The sequence below is a fragment of the Barbatula barbatula genome (assembly GCF_947034865.1).
Source record: "Barbatula barbatula genome assembly, chromosome: 5".
In the NCBI taxonomy this organism is placed as follows: Eukaryota; Metazoa; Chordata; class Actinopteri; order Cypriniformes; family Nemacheilidae; genus Barbatula; species Barbatula barbatula.
In genome coordinates this window covers 20,842,779-20,856,804 of record NC_136769.1, presented here as the reverse complement: position 1 = coordinate 20,856,804, position 14,026 = coordinate 20,842,779, and the positions used below count along the sequence as shown (strand labels likewise).

The 14,026-nt window shown below is 40.5% G+C and overlaps 2 protein-coding genes across 2 annotated transcripts; one reads left to right on the top strand and one right to left on the bottom strand.

The window, feature by feature from the left end:
* Positions 1 to 964: 964 nt before the first annotated feature.
* On the top strand, positions 965 to 6,336 carry samd1a (sterile alpha motif domain containing 1a). The gene is made up of 7 exons (XM_079456686.1): positions 965 to 1,477; positions 3,707 to 3,962; positions 4,066 to 4,193; positions 4,275 to 4,332; positions 4,512 to 4,578; positions 4,656 to 4,770; positions 5,355 to 6,336. Exons 1-7 carry the CDS (start codon positions 1,013 to 1,015, stop codon positions 5,505 to 5,507), a joined length of 1,242 nt encoding a protein of 413 aa, XP_079312812.1. The 5' UTR covers positions 965 to 1,012; the 3' UTR covers positions 5,508 to 6,336.
* tecra (trans-2,3-enoyl-CoA reductase a) lies at positions 6,294 to 12,504 on the bottom strand. The gene is made up of 11 exons (XM_079456689.1): positions 11,937 to 12,504; positions 11,352 to 11,403; positions 11,179 to 11,223; positions 10,216 to 10,319; positions 8,925 to 9,040; positions 8,568 to 8,673; positions 8,192 to 8,264; positions 8,068 to 8,111; positions 7,931 to 7,988; positions 7,312 to 7,400; positions 6,294 to 7,007 (listed from the first exon to the last, which is right to left on the bottom strand). The coding sequence occupies exons 1-11, from the start codon at positions 12,105 to 12,107 to the stop codon at positions 6,834 to 6,836; spliced, it is 1,032 nt and encodes a 343-aa protein (XP_079312815.1). The 5' UTR covers positions 12,108 to 12,504; the 3' UTR covers positions 6,294 to 6,833.
* Positions 12,505 to 14,026: the final 1,522 nt, after the last annotated feature.

The following is a 14,026-nucleotide window of genomic DNA, read 5'->3' as shown; positions in this document are numbered from 1 at the left end:
GACAACCAGCTTAACTTATGTGGTAAGACAACAGTATAATGTTAAACTCAAATATAATGTTTATTCATCTCCGTCAATAAATGTTTGCTTTAAATCCTCAATATTGTGTTGAAGTCTTTGATTATCAATGTCATTTATTTCTGTATCTAAATAAAATATCTGATTGTGATGTACATCGCTGTGTTGAGTTTCATTTATCGTTATACTGTGCTTTATACATATTTTTATAGAGAATTACTCAAATCATGCATAAAATAATGTAACTGTAATCTTCCACGTGATAATTGTTTGATTTAAAAAACAGATTTTCACAATGTGACTGTTTGGTCGCTAGGACGTGCTTATCACGTCCCAGAAACGTTATTTGGTACGTCGCTGTGACGAATATGGAATGTCCCAGCTAGGTATGTCTTCAGAAAGTAATCACCACATCCCAGCAACGTCCAATGTTACGCTGTCACAGCCTTTATCACAAAGATACGTCGCTGGAACGTTATTTGGTACATCGCGGCAACGAATATGGTCGAGTACGTTGTCACAACGTAAATGTGTTAGCTGTGTACAAATGTAGTCAATGTATTAGCACAATGTGTGCTAATGTATTAAGCAAAAAGTATAGTTGCCGTTATCTGGTTGACGGCACGAATTCGTTTTGAACTATCGAGGGCTCCGTGAAGCACGTGACCACGATCGAGTGTCGTAACTCTCTTATTCAACGGCTGTGGCCAGTAGTATCTAACAATTTGAACAGACTGCTAAAACAGTCACCAAAACAACGTACACGATTAGATCATGTAAAAGTATGTAGTATACTTTTATTTCAAAGTACGCCCTTGTTTTTTTTTAGCGTATACGCTGCACAGAAAGTAAGCACTACGCTGTTATTCTATTCCACATCGCAGCCGTCGCACGAAACAGCGAATGCCACCTTAAATCTTCTAGTGGCGGGCTGCGCTATCTCCGCAATTCCACCTTAAGCGCTCAATGTGATCAACGCACGCACGCGTACAGAATGTTTCCGTTTTTTTCTCTCAGCGCGCTCGCGCCGCGGCTCGAAAAACCGCGAGCGTCACGTCGAGGGCAAAACACTGACGCACTTCATCCACTCTGTCACGCTCGAACCCCGTTAGCAATAATGTCCGAGCCGTACCGCGAGTGGATCCTCGGCTCCATAGACTCGCTGAGGTCACGAAAAGCGCGACCCGACCTGGAAAGAATCTGCAGAATGGTTAAAAGGCGACACGGGTCGGACTGGGACCGAACCCGCACAGAACTCGAGAAACTGATCGAGGAGCAGACGGTGCTGAAAGTGAACTATAAAGGCTCGGTGTCGTATCGCAACGCGGCAAAGGTGCTAAGAGGCAGGAGAAAACCCGAGCCGAGCAAGTGTGCGGTGAAGCAGCCGTCTCCGCCGGACTGGAGCACCGGGGACAGCGCGCTGGGTCCCGCTGATGAGGATCAGATGGAGGACATGGAAGTGAGTAAACCGAGCGCTCGTGCACAAAACAAGTGGCTGCGGATGGTCAAAATGTCGCGTGCGTGTTGCGTTACAAAGCAAGGCTGACGCGTCGTCGCTTTACTACTATTTGAACTGTTCGTTGGCGCATGCAACATAAAGGCAAGTGCGCACGCACGCGCGCGGACTGGCGCAGACGGGGAGCGGCACAAACCTTCGCGAGCGGCGGAAAATCGCCAACAATGGAATCGCTTGATGTATTTGCTCGAGATTACCGACATCAGACACCGCGCTTACCGACTTCGGCGGAAAAATCCGTGTCTGTAAAATAATATGCCGAACTCGCGGGGGAAAGTCACGCAAACATCGCGGATCAGCCGACTGGCGCGTTTCGCCCGAGGAGCCACTCTACGGTTACAGAAACGTGTATTTTACTGCGACGAGGTTGAACGTTTGGGCAAATGCAAAGAGCGACAAAGTCAATTGCACCATTTGTAGAGATCAGTGAACCGCAAGTCGAATGATCCTTTATGTTTGTGCGAAGGAAGTCACCGCTGCGGTTCGCAAACCTCTTTGTTTATAAACGGGGTAGCACGTGGTGTCGGTTGAAGGACGGCTTTAAGCGTGTTTAGGTCCACTTTTATCATTGCGGCGGGGGAAAATGTCGGATAAAGCCACGTTTAACGTTGGCTCGCTTCGGGACGCGCTTCTCAGACGGGCAGCGCGCCTCGGAGAGCGAATCGGGGCGGGCTCGTGAATATTAACCAGTCCACGTGACGTTTGGCATATTAATATACATGACCTCACCACGCTTCGCTTTGAAGCTACTTGCGAACGTCACGCACTAAATATTCATGACCACGCCCCTCTCTACTTCGTGGGACTCGCTGTCTGCGGGCTCGGCGCGTCTCTTTTCGGCAAGCTCGACCGAATTTTTTTCTTATATTGCATTTTAAGCCATTCATGCACGTTCGGTGCTCTGTTTGCGAGGGCGAACAACTACCGGTTGTGCCCGAAGTGTACGACAAACAACTGAGATCATCTCAGACCGTGCGCGGCCTTGAGATACCGGAGCGCGAGCAGACGGTAATCCAGTTTTGCAGTGCGACAATTGTCACTGTACCGTGATGCGGTGTGAACATAAGCAATGAAGCACACCTGAGTTTCTGTTTAAGAGGGTTTGACATGAAAATAGTCCGATTTAACAGAGCACACTTCTATTTCAATGTAAAACAAGCCCGCGTGTCGACATCTGTTCATTGTCGGTCTTATGAGAGACATGTGTGCACAAAACGGGTTTACGAATACGCCTTTATATTTAGCTTATATAAAGTTGGAAATGAATAATCAAAGATAAACGGTCATTTTATGTAGTGTAGTTGGACTTCTGTCATATATCTATAATATAGCGTGTGCAATGCTTGTGTTTCTAATATTTTGTCTCAATCATGACACCACGTGATGGCAAAGACAATGGCTGCGTCCGAAATCGCATACTACGTACTGAATTTGAATCTGTATACAGTAGTCAACATTTGAAGTGGACCAAAAAGGTTCATCAAACAACAATACCCATTCTTGTCTCAAGACAACTTTGATTCACTTTTTTGATCCACTTCAAATGTTGACTACTATAGTATGAGTGGAGTAGTATGCATACTTTTCGGACATACTGCCTCCCCCATGGTTTATGGTCATGTGACCCGCTCTTTGACCTATGACGTATAAACAACAACCTACACATGAGACGAGAAGTGGCACTCAATTAAAAACGGCCTTAGTTTTCTGCTATATTTATTTGATTTACCTTTGGAATTTAAGCGTTTCTCAGCTCCTGTTGCATCATGGGAATACATAAGTGTCCATCCGATCCACACTCACGAATCTCGGCGGAAGTAGTAGACCATCTGGGTATTTCTTCCCTACTGTTTTTGCATACTGAGGTTTCGGACATGCTATTCACGACTCGGCTCCTATATAGTATGGAAGTATGCGATTACTTATGGGACGCAGCCAATATCTTTTCTTTAGTAGTAATATATAATATAATCACAATCCTAGTATCACATTGTAGAACGAATGCTTTGGCCGTCATTCTACATGCCACTACTAATCTGACTATTTGAGTATTCATTGTTTATTTTCCTTTTCAATTAAATAAACACTGGCTGTCATGCAGTGAATTGCATGCCTGGGTCATGAACAACATTCAAAGCATGTGTTGTAAAAGCATGCTGCCCATGTTTGCAGGATGAGATGTCCACAACAGCAGGAATGGATAGCAGTATGGATGAGGAGGGTGATGAGAGCAGCCTGGACGCCATGTGTGCTCACAGCACCACTGACTCGGGCATCAGCATGAGTCCCATCACCAGCAGTAACATCAGTCTTCCTGCGCCCTCCCCCACTACTTCTCCAAAGAGCTCTCCGACCCACGATGCTTTGCGGCAGGATGAGGACACTGCTTATATCCTTCCTGATCGCGCAGCGCAGCAGCAGGGCACAGGTACTTACTTTTCTAAAAACAAGATAATTGTGATTTTCCAGTTTGGATGGTTTTCTTGCTGTCCTGGCAGCCTCGGGTAAAGTGATTTCATTGTCACCTGCAGGATCTCCAGAGTTGGGGCAGCAGCCACTGGCCATCTGTCCGAGCGCTTTTCAGGAAGAGGAGGGGCCGAGAGTGGAGGAGAGCGAGCTCAACTCTGATCCACCACTGTCAGACTGCAGAGTCACGCCGGTAAGCACGTCCATCCAAGCACTTCAATCACCGCGTGTCAGTCTTGTGCCTGTTTGTCATACAGTCTGTGTTTGTCATTAGAATGATGCAGTGATGTCTGACAGAGCACCTCACGCCATCTCTGTTAATGTCGAGGATGGTGAGTGTTCTGCTTCTTTTACTTTGACACTATATCTGTCAATTCACTGCATATGAGTGCAGCTAGAGAACAGGATCAATGCAACCAATGCAAAAACGAATGAATCGTCTGCATTGAGTGTCACTTTGGCAAATTGCATTAATGTGAATACGTATAAATGTACTTGGTTTTGTTTTCAGGTGAAAATACCAATAATGAACTGAACAGCATGACAGAGGTACACAATGGAGGAATCAATGATGGAACGTGAGTGAAAGCCAAAAACATCTATTAATGGGTAAACATATCGCAATTTTAAAATGCTTGTATTGCTTTATTCTCAGCGAGGTGTTGAAAGAGGAAATTGACGAGGACCCCTCGCATTGGACAGTGGCTGATGTTGTCAAATACATCACTTCTGTGGGCTTCCCCGAGCAAGCAGCAGCTTTCAAAACACAGGTCAGTACTGTAACCAACCGCCAGAGGGCGGACTTCTGAACTATTTTCAGATTTCAGGAGGTGGCATCTTCTGGGCATCCAAGGATGAGTTTTTTAATCATTTCAAATAATTATATGGATTACGTTTGTCTAAACATAATACTAATTATTACGAAAATTAATCGTAATCGTCAATTTGGGTCTTCAACAATTACAAAAACAAAACAGTCGAGATTGTGGCGCATTCCATTTAGCAAAGATCCTCTCTTTTCTTGTTGTATAAATCCACTTTCCTTTACAGTGGTTCAGCTGTGCCATTTCTTTACATTTATTTTTCAGATTAATTCACAGTTTTTTATTTATTTTTCTGTTGTTTTAAAAGTTAATGAGTAATCGTGTTAAATAATCGGGATCTCAATATTGGCCAAAATAATGGTGATTATGATTTTTGTCATGATCGAGCAGCCATGGTGATGTCAATGAGTTAGTAAAACTACAATGTGCATCATTGATGTCATATTCATATTTGCTTAGCTATTATTCTTGAAGTTAGGTATCCATGGAGCTGATCTAAACTGACCTTATTTTCTCCTGAATTTCAACAGGAAATAGATGGGAAGTCTTTACTGCTGATGCAGCGAGGCGATGTGCTGACCGGTCTGTCAATCAGACTAGGCCCTGCCCTCAAAATCTACGAGAATCACGTGAAGGTACTGCAGAGAAGCCACTTTCAGGATGACAAACGCCTCTTCTCCTAGAGGTCATTTTGGCTGCAAACAGACTGAAATCTCCTGGCTCGGAACGTTAGCCATGAAATAAGGGGAGAATGGAGCTCTTTAAGACTGGATTTGCACAACGGTTTCATCTCCTCTGGACATACAGCATGATTCAGCCCTGCAGTCTGCTCATCTGTTCGGTTTTGTGTCCTTCTGTTTCCTCCTCACAGGACTTGTTGGACCACTCGTCTTCTTTCTCAGTGAAGCTTTAGCTTCACCAGCGATTTTTCCTTTTCTATTTTTTGTCAGGTATGATTGACAGTGTCGCAATTCTATATCAAACATGGTTTAAGTCCTGTTAAATGTACTATGTTCATTAATGTTATACAGCAGTCTTAAAAAAGCCATGTGAAGTTGTTAGGAAATAAATTCCAGTTTCAGAATTGGAAACAGTGGTTTCAGTCTTTTCTGTTATGTATTGTGTTAATCCCAGCACTGCACAGCAATATAATTCACACAAAGAGTCTTCAAAGTGAAAGATGGCAACAGAAGTTTGTTAGAATTTAGGTGGATAAATCTCACAAAAAAACCTTCATGAGAAAAACTAAAAGGAAGAAATTATATTTTGAATAAAGACAAATGGGAATGTTTTATGTTTGGGGTGGAATGTGTCGTGTAAGTGTAATCCGACAATAAAAATGATAAAAGGGTTGACATTCCAGATACATCTGTCATATCTCTAGACTGAAGCTCTGAACAGAAATAATCGCTTATGATTTCTACATTGTGGTACCGTAAATTTGCACCATTTTCTATGTATCCAGATGTATATGAACAATAAAATCATTTTTTATTTATGATAATTGAGTTCAAATCTGTCTTTCTTTGTCATGACAAAAACACAACATTACAATGTCTCTTAACTTTCAACAGTTATATTATACATTAATATATATTAAGACTGATACATTTGTTAAAGAATGTTTTGTAGTTCACAGCTTTTTCAACTTTTTGATCACGGTTGAAACATCTTGAATGGGTATTTCCCTTACAACATGTCCACACGATCTTCATTTTAGTAGTTATGTTATGGCATTTTTATAATGAAATAAACTGGGCTGCGTATAGTTGGCCTTAAGCCCTATTGTAATTTATAATTCATTTATACTAACAAATAAAATTCAACTAACCATTTGGCTATTAAACATGAATTCTCTAAATAAAGTTGACTTCTACAGAACCCAAGACTTACTGCAACCTGACATTTTTTATTTATCACTTAAAATATATGTTTCTATAGTCAAATGAATGAGATTGTTAGTTTTGGAGACCTTCATTGATGTTGAGAGGCTTCATTTTCAGTGGAGGCTATAAGATGAAAGGTAAGATTGGGGAGCGCAGGGTGGGATACTCTTTAAACTCTTTTAGGTAGCTGCGATGTTTCCCTTTGGCCCAAACTGTCATCTGTAAAAATCCCACCACAGTGAAGAATAACACTGGGACACACTGCGTCATCAGCGTGAATCCAAGCCAAGTTCCCACCTGCAGAACAAAGCGCTTTAGTCTTAGTGGTAGTTGATGTATATAACCGCTAGGGGTCAGCATTTAATCGCTGTCAGGGCTATTGACGGGTTTTTACGACATACTATCACGATGGTGGCCACATGGCAGTTCAAGATAAACATTAAGCTAAACAACTGCAATAAAACTAAATGTAATATCTATTTAGAACTGTTGCACACACTGATATTGGTATTGATCAGCGAACGAGAAGGTAAACTCTGTTCTGCTATTGTGTGTAAACAGCACCTGCATACATGAAACCTTCTGGCAGTCTGACTCTCACCTCATATGTGTAGTTTGGACATGAAACAAGAGCAAATATCCACGTAAATGGATTTCTGGTTGGATAAGGAATCTTCTTCACCTTAGATCCTTAATAGAATAGGAACAAAAAATACTTTTTATACACTAAAGCTTTGGGTGATTTTTTTCACTCATTCATATTTTTCCATAATAGCAAACTCATAGAGCCTAGGGAATAACACATATGTAATCTTACATCTTGCGTTTTGGTTCCATAAAGATCTGAAGAACCTTTCTGTTTCACAAAAGATTATAAAAAAGTAAGAAAGAGACGATTCTTTACAGAACCTTTGACTGAATGGTTCTTTGTGGAACCAAAAATGGTTCTTCTATGACACCAGTGTGAAGCAGCTTTATTTTCAAGAGTAAAATATAAAAGGACTCAAAACTGGTTCTCATGGCTATTTTTAAACCATTTTTTTAAACAAAATATGTTATGAAAAGCCATTCATTTGTTGGCACACTAAATACAAATTGTAGACAGGGAGTTTGTAAAGATTAATAAACGCTCAGATTAAAAGGTTCAAGGGGAACATTTATTCCTTAGCTGAAACGAAAAGATTTCTTTACTCGAGATTTATGTATTTCGTATGTCTTACCAGATTGCTTGAGATTTCTCAGAGACATGTGAATTGAGAAGTTGCCAAGTTGACAGAACTGCAGAAATCAAAACTTTGGGTAAGAAGTTTGCTAGACAAAATGACAAGATTGTCAGCACAGTAAAAACAGTTCTTACCAGAAATATTCCAAGTGCTGTCTTCACCTGCCTTTCTCCATAATCTGCATGTAAACATTGACGGTTCACTGCCTTCAGAGTATTTACAGTGTTCATGCTATTTGGTAAGAAGCATACTACATACATGGAGGTGTGTAGAGAGGGTGATTGATGTAATACGCCATCCATGCTGCAAAGCCCCAGTGATAGGAACAGTTCTATAAAAGAAAGATTTGCAGTCAATTTTATGAATATGAAATCAAATACTTTCAGAGTAATTGATTTTTCTATATGTTATCTGTAAATCTGCTGCGAATACAGTAGTTGTAACATGCCATTGAAAGATGGATTTTCTTAGCAGCATACAGGTTTGGGACCAATAGGAGGTGAGTAAATAGAACAGAAATGTAAGGTGAACTGTAATATGTGTTGGCGTACTGTCCTCTGAGCATCACGAAAACCACTGATAAAACGTGTATATTTCTCATCCAAATTCAATGAAACAAAAATGTAATGCTCACTTTAAAAATGTTGCGCATTGGCATGGTACCATGAGAAAAGCGATGGACAAATAACGTCTCCATGATTCTCTTCACATAATGGAAAGTGTGACACATACAGGCTATACTGAGGAGAAGAGAGAGAAGCCCGTGAAAAGCTTAGGTCAACAAGTTCAGCTTAATATCAGATCATCACATAAAAGTTTATTCCTGAGACACATCAATCAAAACACTTGGCAGCATTATTCCTAATATACTCCTCTGCTTGACCAATGGGTCAGGTGTCAGAAGACACTGTTCCCCCTGTTCATGGACTAAGTCCAACAGACTTAAAGAAAAATCACACTATTCTTATCCAACGAGGCATCGGATACTTACTGCACAACCCAATGTTTACTGGTGGTGAAGTCATACTTGGGTGCATAGATGAGAGGCAGTCGAAAATAAAACAGCAGGTAAATGACCAGTGGTCCAATGCACTCGATTAGGAACACCTGCAAGGAGCAAAACACACACACACACACTCTCAACGTTCAGTTTTTATAAAATGACTATAGTCTATATGAAAACCACCCATATGATATTTGTTAGAATTCAACAGGCATCGTCGGCACCTTTAAGAAACACCCTCATCTTTAAGAAAAACTGTCAATCATACACAGGCTGTGTTTTGTAATAAATGCTTCTTTACCTTCTCATCAAATGACATGTTTAAGTATGTACAATAGAAATAAAGCCTCTGACCCTAAAATCGAAGATGCTCTAAAGGGTTCTTTGCAGCGATGCAATGGAAGGACCTGTGGATGTTGAAGTGAGAGTTGAATTCTTCATGCAGAACACAAAAGAAGAGATTTGGAAACAATTTGATTTGAACTGCACCGGCCCCCGTTCACTTCCATATGGACACAAAACCAATGCAAGTGAATGGGGGCCCGTTTAAAAAAAGAAAGCCATAAAGGTTTGAAATGACAAGGTGAGTAAACAATGACAGAATTTTCATTTTTGGGTGAACTATCTCTTTGAATGTTCTTTGTGACTGTCAAAGCACCAAAAGAGCCGTGCAAGAGTGTTTGTATTGCGTGTGGGTCAGCGTGGCGCTATGTATGCAGAAGGTGAACGGGGGGGGGGGGGATCGGGATCAACACCTGGGGAAAATGGAGCCAGAGAGATTACGTGTTCTGGGAAAAAGAATTGCTGACTGGAGAGGTGAGAGCAACTGAACCAGAGGACTGAGTACACTAGCCTGAAACACGTGCTGCCTGAATACAATACAACTTTTCACCCTATGACACAATTAAAGAATACGTTAGAATAAGTAGTTATGACTTTAAACTGTAGGAGATGAACTACAGAATATGGGAGTTTGTGTAAAATGCAGACAAACACAACGCTGTGATCTTAGCAATCACGAGTCTACAGTTTGACCTATTCTCTATTAAAAAGCAAGTTTGATCAAAAGAATGAGCAGAAAACAGATTTGGTCCTCTATCAACCTTCTACATATTTAAAAACAATTCATATGGAGCCGGTGGTCTGTGCGCAGTAGCCGTGCGGTCGACTGAAGATATATAAATATATCGTAGATTCGTAGAATCAATTAATTTATAGGTGTGTGTGTATGGAGCACAAATCCGATTGTGTTTCAGTTGTTGTCTGTGTGAACTCTCACAGTTCCCCAAGCAATCTGGGCTCCCAAGTCTTTGAAGTAGAAGGTTGCAGTGGTTCCCACGGGAAGCTCCTGCAGGATTTCCTCATCTCGTAAGGGTTTTCCTTCTGAAAACAAACACCATCGTTTATTTCAGTATTAAAAGGGTATATGTGTATAAATGGGTAGTTGACAAACATTCTGTACATGTGTCCTATGTGTTGGCATAGCAACGATTTATATTTATATTAAATCTGTTATCCAAACCCACTTATCTCCCGCAGGGTTGCGTGTGTACGGTTGTGACCAAAAGTGACACTAGGCTCTCAAACTGAACTCTTTGCTTTTTATAGTAACATGTTTATTAAGATGCATAAAAGTCTGTATTATTAATAGACATTAAAAATGCATGTTAAAGAGTAATACGAAGAGTGTAAACTGAAGCTTGGTAAATGTTAATATCAAATAGAAGTCCATTTATGTTATTTGTTTTCTATGCTTTTTAATTTTGCCGAATAAGTACCTCAAAAGTTTACAAAATGAATAAAAAATGTGCACACACATACCATCTGGACATCACTATACTCTATATATGTACAGTCGTGGCCAAAGGTGAGTCGGACATATTTATAGAATATTTGGATAATACAAATGGACGAACATAAACTTTTATTTATTGGACCAAAATGCAAAGTACAGCAAATCGGTGAATATGAGTTTTATTTAAATACACAATAAAACTCATAAAGCAAAAAAAAGCTTTAAGAAATGAAGCAAGTACTGACTACAGTTTTATCCGTTAATATCATTCATATTTCATGAATTCTCTCTTGTAGTAATCTAAGGGTTTTAAGGAGCTTTAATGTGTGATTTGTAAAAATGTCTCTTTGAATTCTTCTCAAAGCTGAGCTCATACAACTCAAAGGAGTGTAGACTTTTGGCCACAACTGTGTATTTTGTGAACTGTCATACAGCTGATCTACTCACTTGGGTCCAGGCATAAAGACTGCCTGGCAGCATACCAATGTGGATCTGTGGAAATTGAAGCCTGACACGTAAGACTTTGCTATAACCATTATTTCAATGTCATCAACTTATCATATTCCTTGCAGAAAGCTATTTAAAGCCTCAGAGGTTCTGCAACGGAGAGAGGGACTCACTTGATTTGTGGAACATAGACTTAATCTCCAATATAGTTGCTGTTGGCTCGACCTGCACAAAAATCAAATTCTTCTCAATATCTTCAACGTTATATTTCTATTTAAATGTTTGAGTTCCACTGGAGTGTCAATACCAGATCTATTTTTATATCAATGTGTTCCTTAAAGCAAAAATAAATCCTCCTGTTTTCCAATTGTTATAACCTTGTGATGGAGACTTTGTTTAATGTTATTCTGTTCCTACGTATAGTAAATTTTATGTTTCTGCATTGTATTTTTCGATATATAAGACTTTTATTTTAATACTCTACAGTGGAGTTTTCCGATGCAGAGATAAATCAATGTCGCTTACACATGCATGAATAAACTCACATAGGAATTCCTGGAAGCTCAAGAGTCATTCTCATCTTCCAACAAGCGACACGACTACTGCTAAAGCACATTGCTACAATGTTAGGGCATGTGCCACAGTTACAATTTTACTGCAGCCATCTATTATCCCTGACAGCAGATGATTTAATTTTGCATTCAAATACCTTCACCTATAAATATTATGTTTATATTTAAACACCTACAGCCACGTACCTTATCCAGAAGTAACAGTTTCTCCTTGCTCTTGGCGTCCACGATATCCACCTCGAAGTAAACGATGCGTTTAGGTTTTTTGGGAGGTTTTGGTCTGGGTTTGGCTAGAGGCGCGGGGCCTGTTGCACCTTCGGTCTTAGCACTTTTCGCCTCTAAAGCTAATGCATCCATGCTGCCTTCTCAAACCTCACACAAAGGATCCTGTATTCTAAACTTCTCTGTCGCGCCTCAGTTGTCACATATCACTTCACCTCTCAGACGTTCCTCGTAATTCATCCGTAGAGCAATTGAAAAGTTCCTCAAAGATTCTCTCCAGCGCACAGGGAGCAAGAAAGATCTCCAGAGACGTGAATGTAGACGTGAGTTCGGATTGCAGTGTGATTGAAATATCTCCAACCTATTAACACCTGCAGGCTGGCTGTCCTGAAATCAGCTCTCCATGCATCACAATCGCTCCTCTGAAGACGACATCTGAGAGTTCCAAGACATAATCCATGGCATGCCTTTCATGAAGCTAAATTTACATGCCTACTTTGCTGAATGCCAGCCCTGTGACCTTGTGGGACTCAAACCCATCCAGTAGGCTCGGCCCCCTACCACCACACTGCCTCTACTTGGGGTTAGGTAACATGTGCATACAGCATGGTTAGGATAGTGTTTTTAGATACAGGACAGCGTTTAGTGGGAGTTATTTACAGGGGTGTTTGACGTATGGCACGGTCAGGGACGTGTGCAAGGCAGTAGCTACCCCCCAATGAATTTGACTAAGGTAATCTCTTTAAGTACGAGCCCACGGTCTGTTGCTTTTAGCGTCATGGATGAAAAAACGACACAAAACGTATTGGTATCGGGGGCTTCGACGACTCTCTGTGGCATTAAAAGGTGAACTGAAGTTGTGATGTGGCTTTGAAAAGTAAAACATTGGTAGGCTTTAAAGGGATAGTTCACACAAAAATGAAAATTCTTTCATCATATTGTCATTTCAAACCGTAATGACCTGTAACCAGAGCACAGAGAAAATATTTTGAAGAACGCCAGTAACCAAATAACATTGCGCCTCCATTGACTTTCCACACCACTGAGACATTTCTCAAAATATCTTCTTTTGTGCTCTGTAGATGAAATAAATGATGACCCTTTTTGTGGTAAACTATCTCTACAGAAATACAATCTGGCTACCCAAACACTAATAATAATTTGATTCGGTATGTCTGTAAGTGGCAGAGTTTGTTTATTTGTCAGCGTAACCCTTGTATCTGTCAGAATGTTAGACATCTATTTATGCCTAACTATGGAGTTTGTTTGTTCACAAGCCAAAGAGTCCCTAGAGGTTCTCGCATTCAGTCCACTCTGTACAGACTTCATTTGTGTCTGTCAACTGTAAGTAGAACATAGTAATAAGCAAGGTAAGCAATGCAATGTTAGTTTCCATCAGCTGTTCAGGATCGTGCAATTGCACAGAATCAAGCAGATCCTGGAAAATGCCCCAAAAAATGATCAAAGGCCTTTATCACACGTTTTAGATTAACAGTATCAAGTTTTCTTTTGACATCACTAGACCTTAGAATGTCTCCTGAACAATAAAGTGAATGACAACACATCGCTCAGCCAAAGCCTTCCCAGAAGAAGTTGGATTTTCTTTAAAGCAGCTCAGCAACATTGTGAAAAGCAGAAAGAAAATAGATGATTTCTGCACGATTTTCTAAGGAGAAACCATCTTTGAATATAAAATGCAGAAATTGCTTAGCTTTTTTTAAGAAAAACATTACATCTAGACAATATATGAATAGGCCATTTCTGAATGCTTTTGGAAGGTGCTCAAATATACCTGCTCAAAATACATGAAATGATATGATTAATACACGTGTAGACAGTCTGGGTTGCAATGTTTGACCTCTGAACTGTTGCTGAACGTGATCACGGTGTTCTAAACATACACGCAAGGAATCAAACAAGAGCTCGTCTTTCTGTAGACTTCAACATTTCAATTTGCAATGATAAAGTGTCTAAACATGAGATTAGAAGAATTTCACACTTGCTCTGAGATGACCGGCTTTTAATCCGATCAGCGTACTATATAGAATCTCACC

Excerpts from the sequence above, each read along its gene's own strand:
- tecra (XM_079456689.1), bottom strand. The coding sequence starts at position 12,107 with ATGGATGCATTAGCTTTAGAGGCGAAAAGTGCTAAGACCGAAGGTGCA. Across the intron at positions 11,224-11,351 it reads GTCTATGTTCCACAAATCAA|ATCCACATTGGTATGCTGCC; the intron begins GTGAGTCCCTCT and ends CAATTTCCACAG. Across the intron at positions 10,320-11,178 it reads GTCTTTATGCCTGGACCCAA|AAGGAAAACCCTTACGAGAT; the intron begins GTGAGTAGATCA and ends GTTTGTTTTCAG.
- samd1a (XM_079456686.1), top strand. The coding sequence starts at position 1,013 with ATGTTTCCGTTTTTTTCTCTCAGCGCGCTCGCGCCGCGGCTCGAAAAA. Across the intron at positions 1,478-3,706 it reads ATCAGATGGAGGACATGGAA|GATGAGATGTCCACAACAGC; the intron begins GTGAGTAAACCG and ends CCATGTTTGCAG. Across the intron at positions 4,771-5,354 it reads CAGCAGCTTTCAAAACACAG|GAAATAGATGGGAAGTCTTT; the intron begins GTCAGTACTGTA and ends GAATTTCAACAG.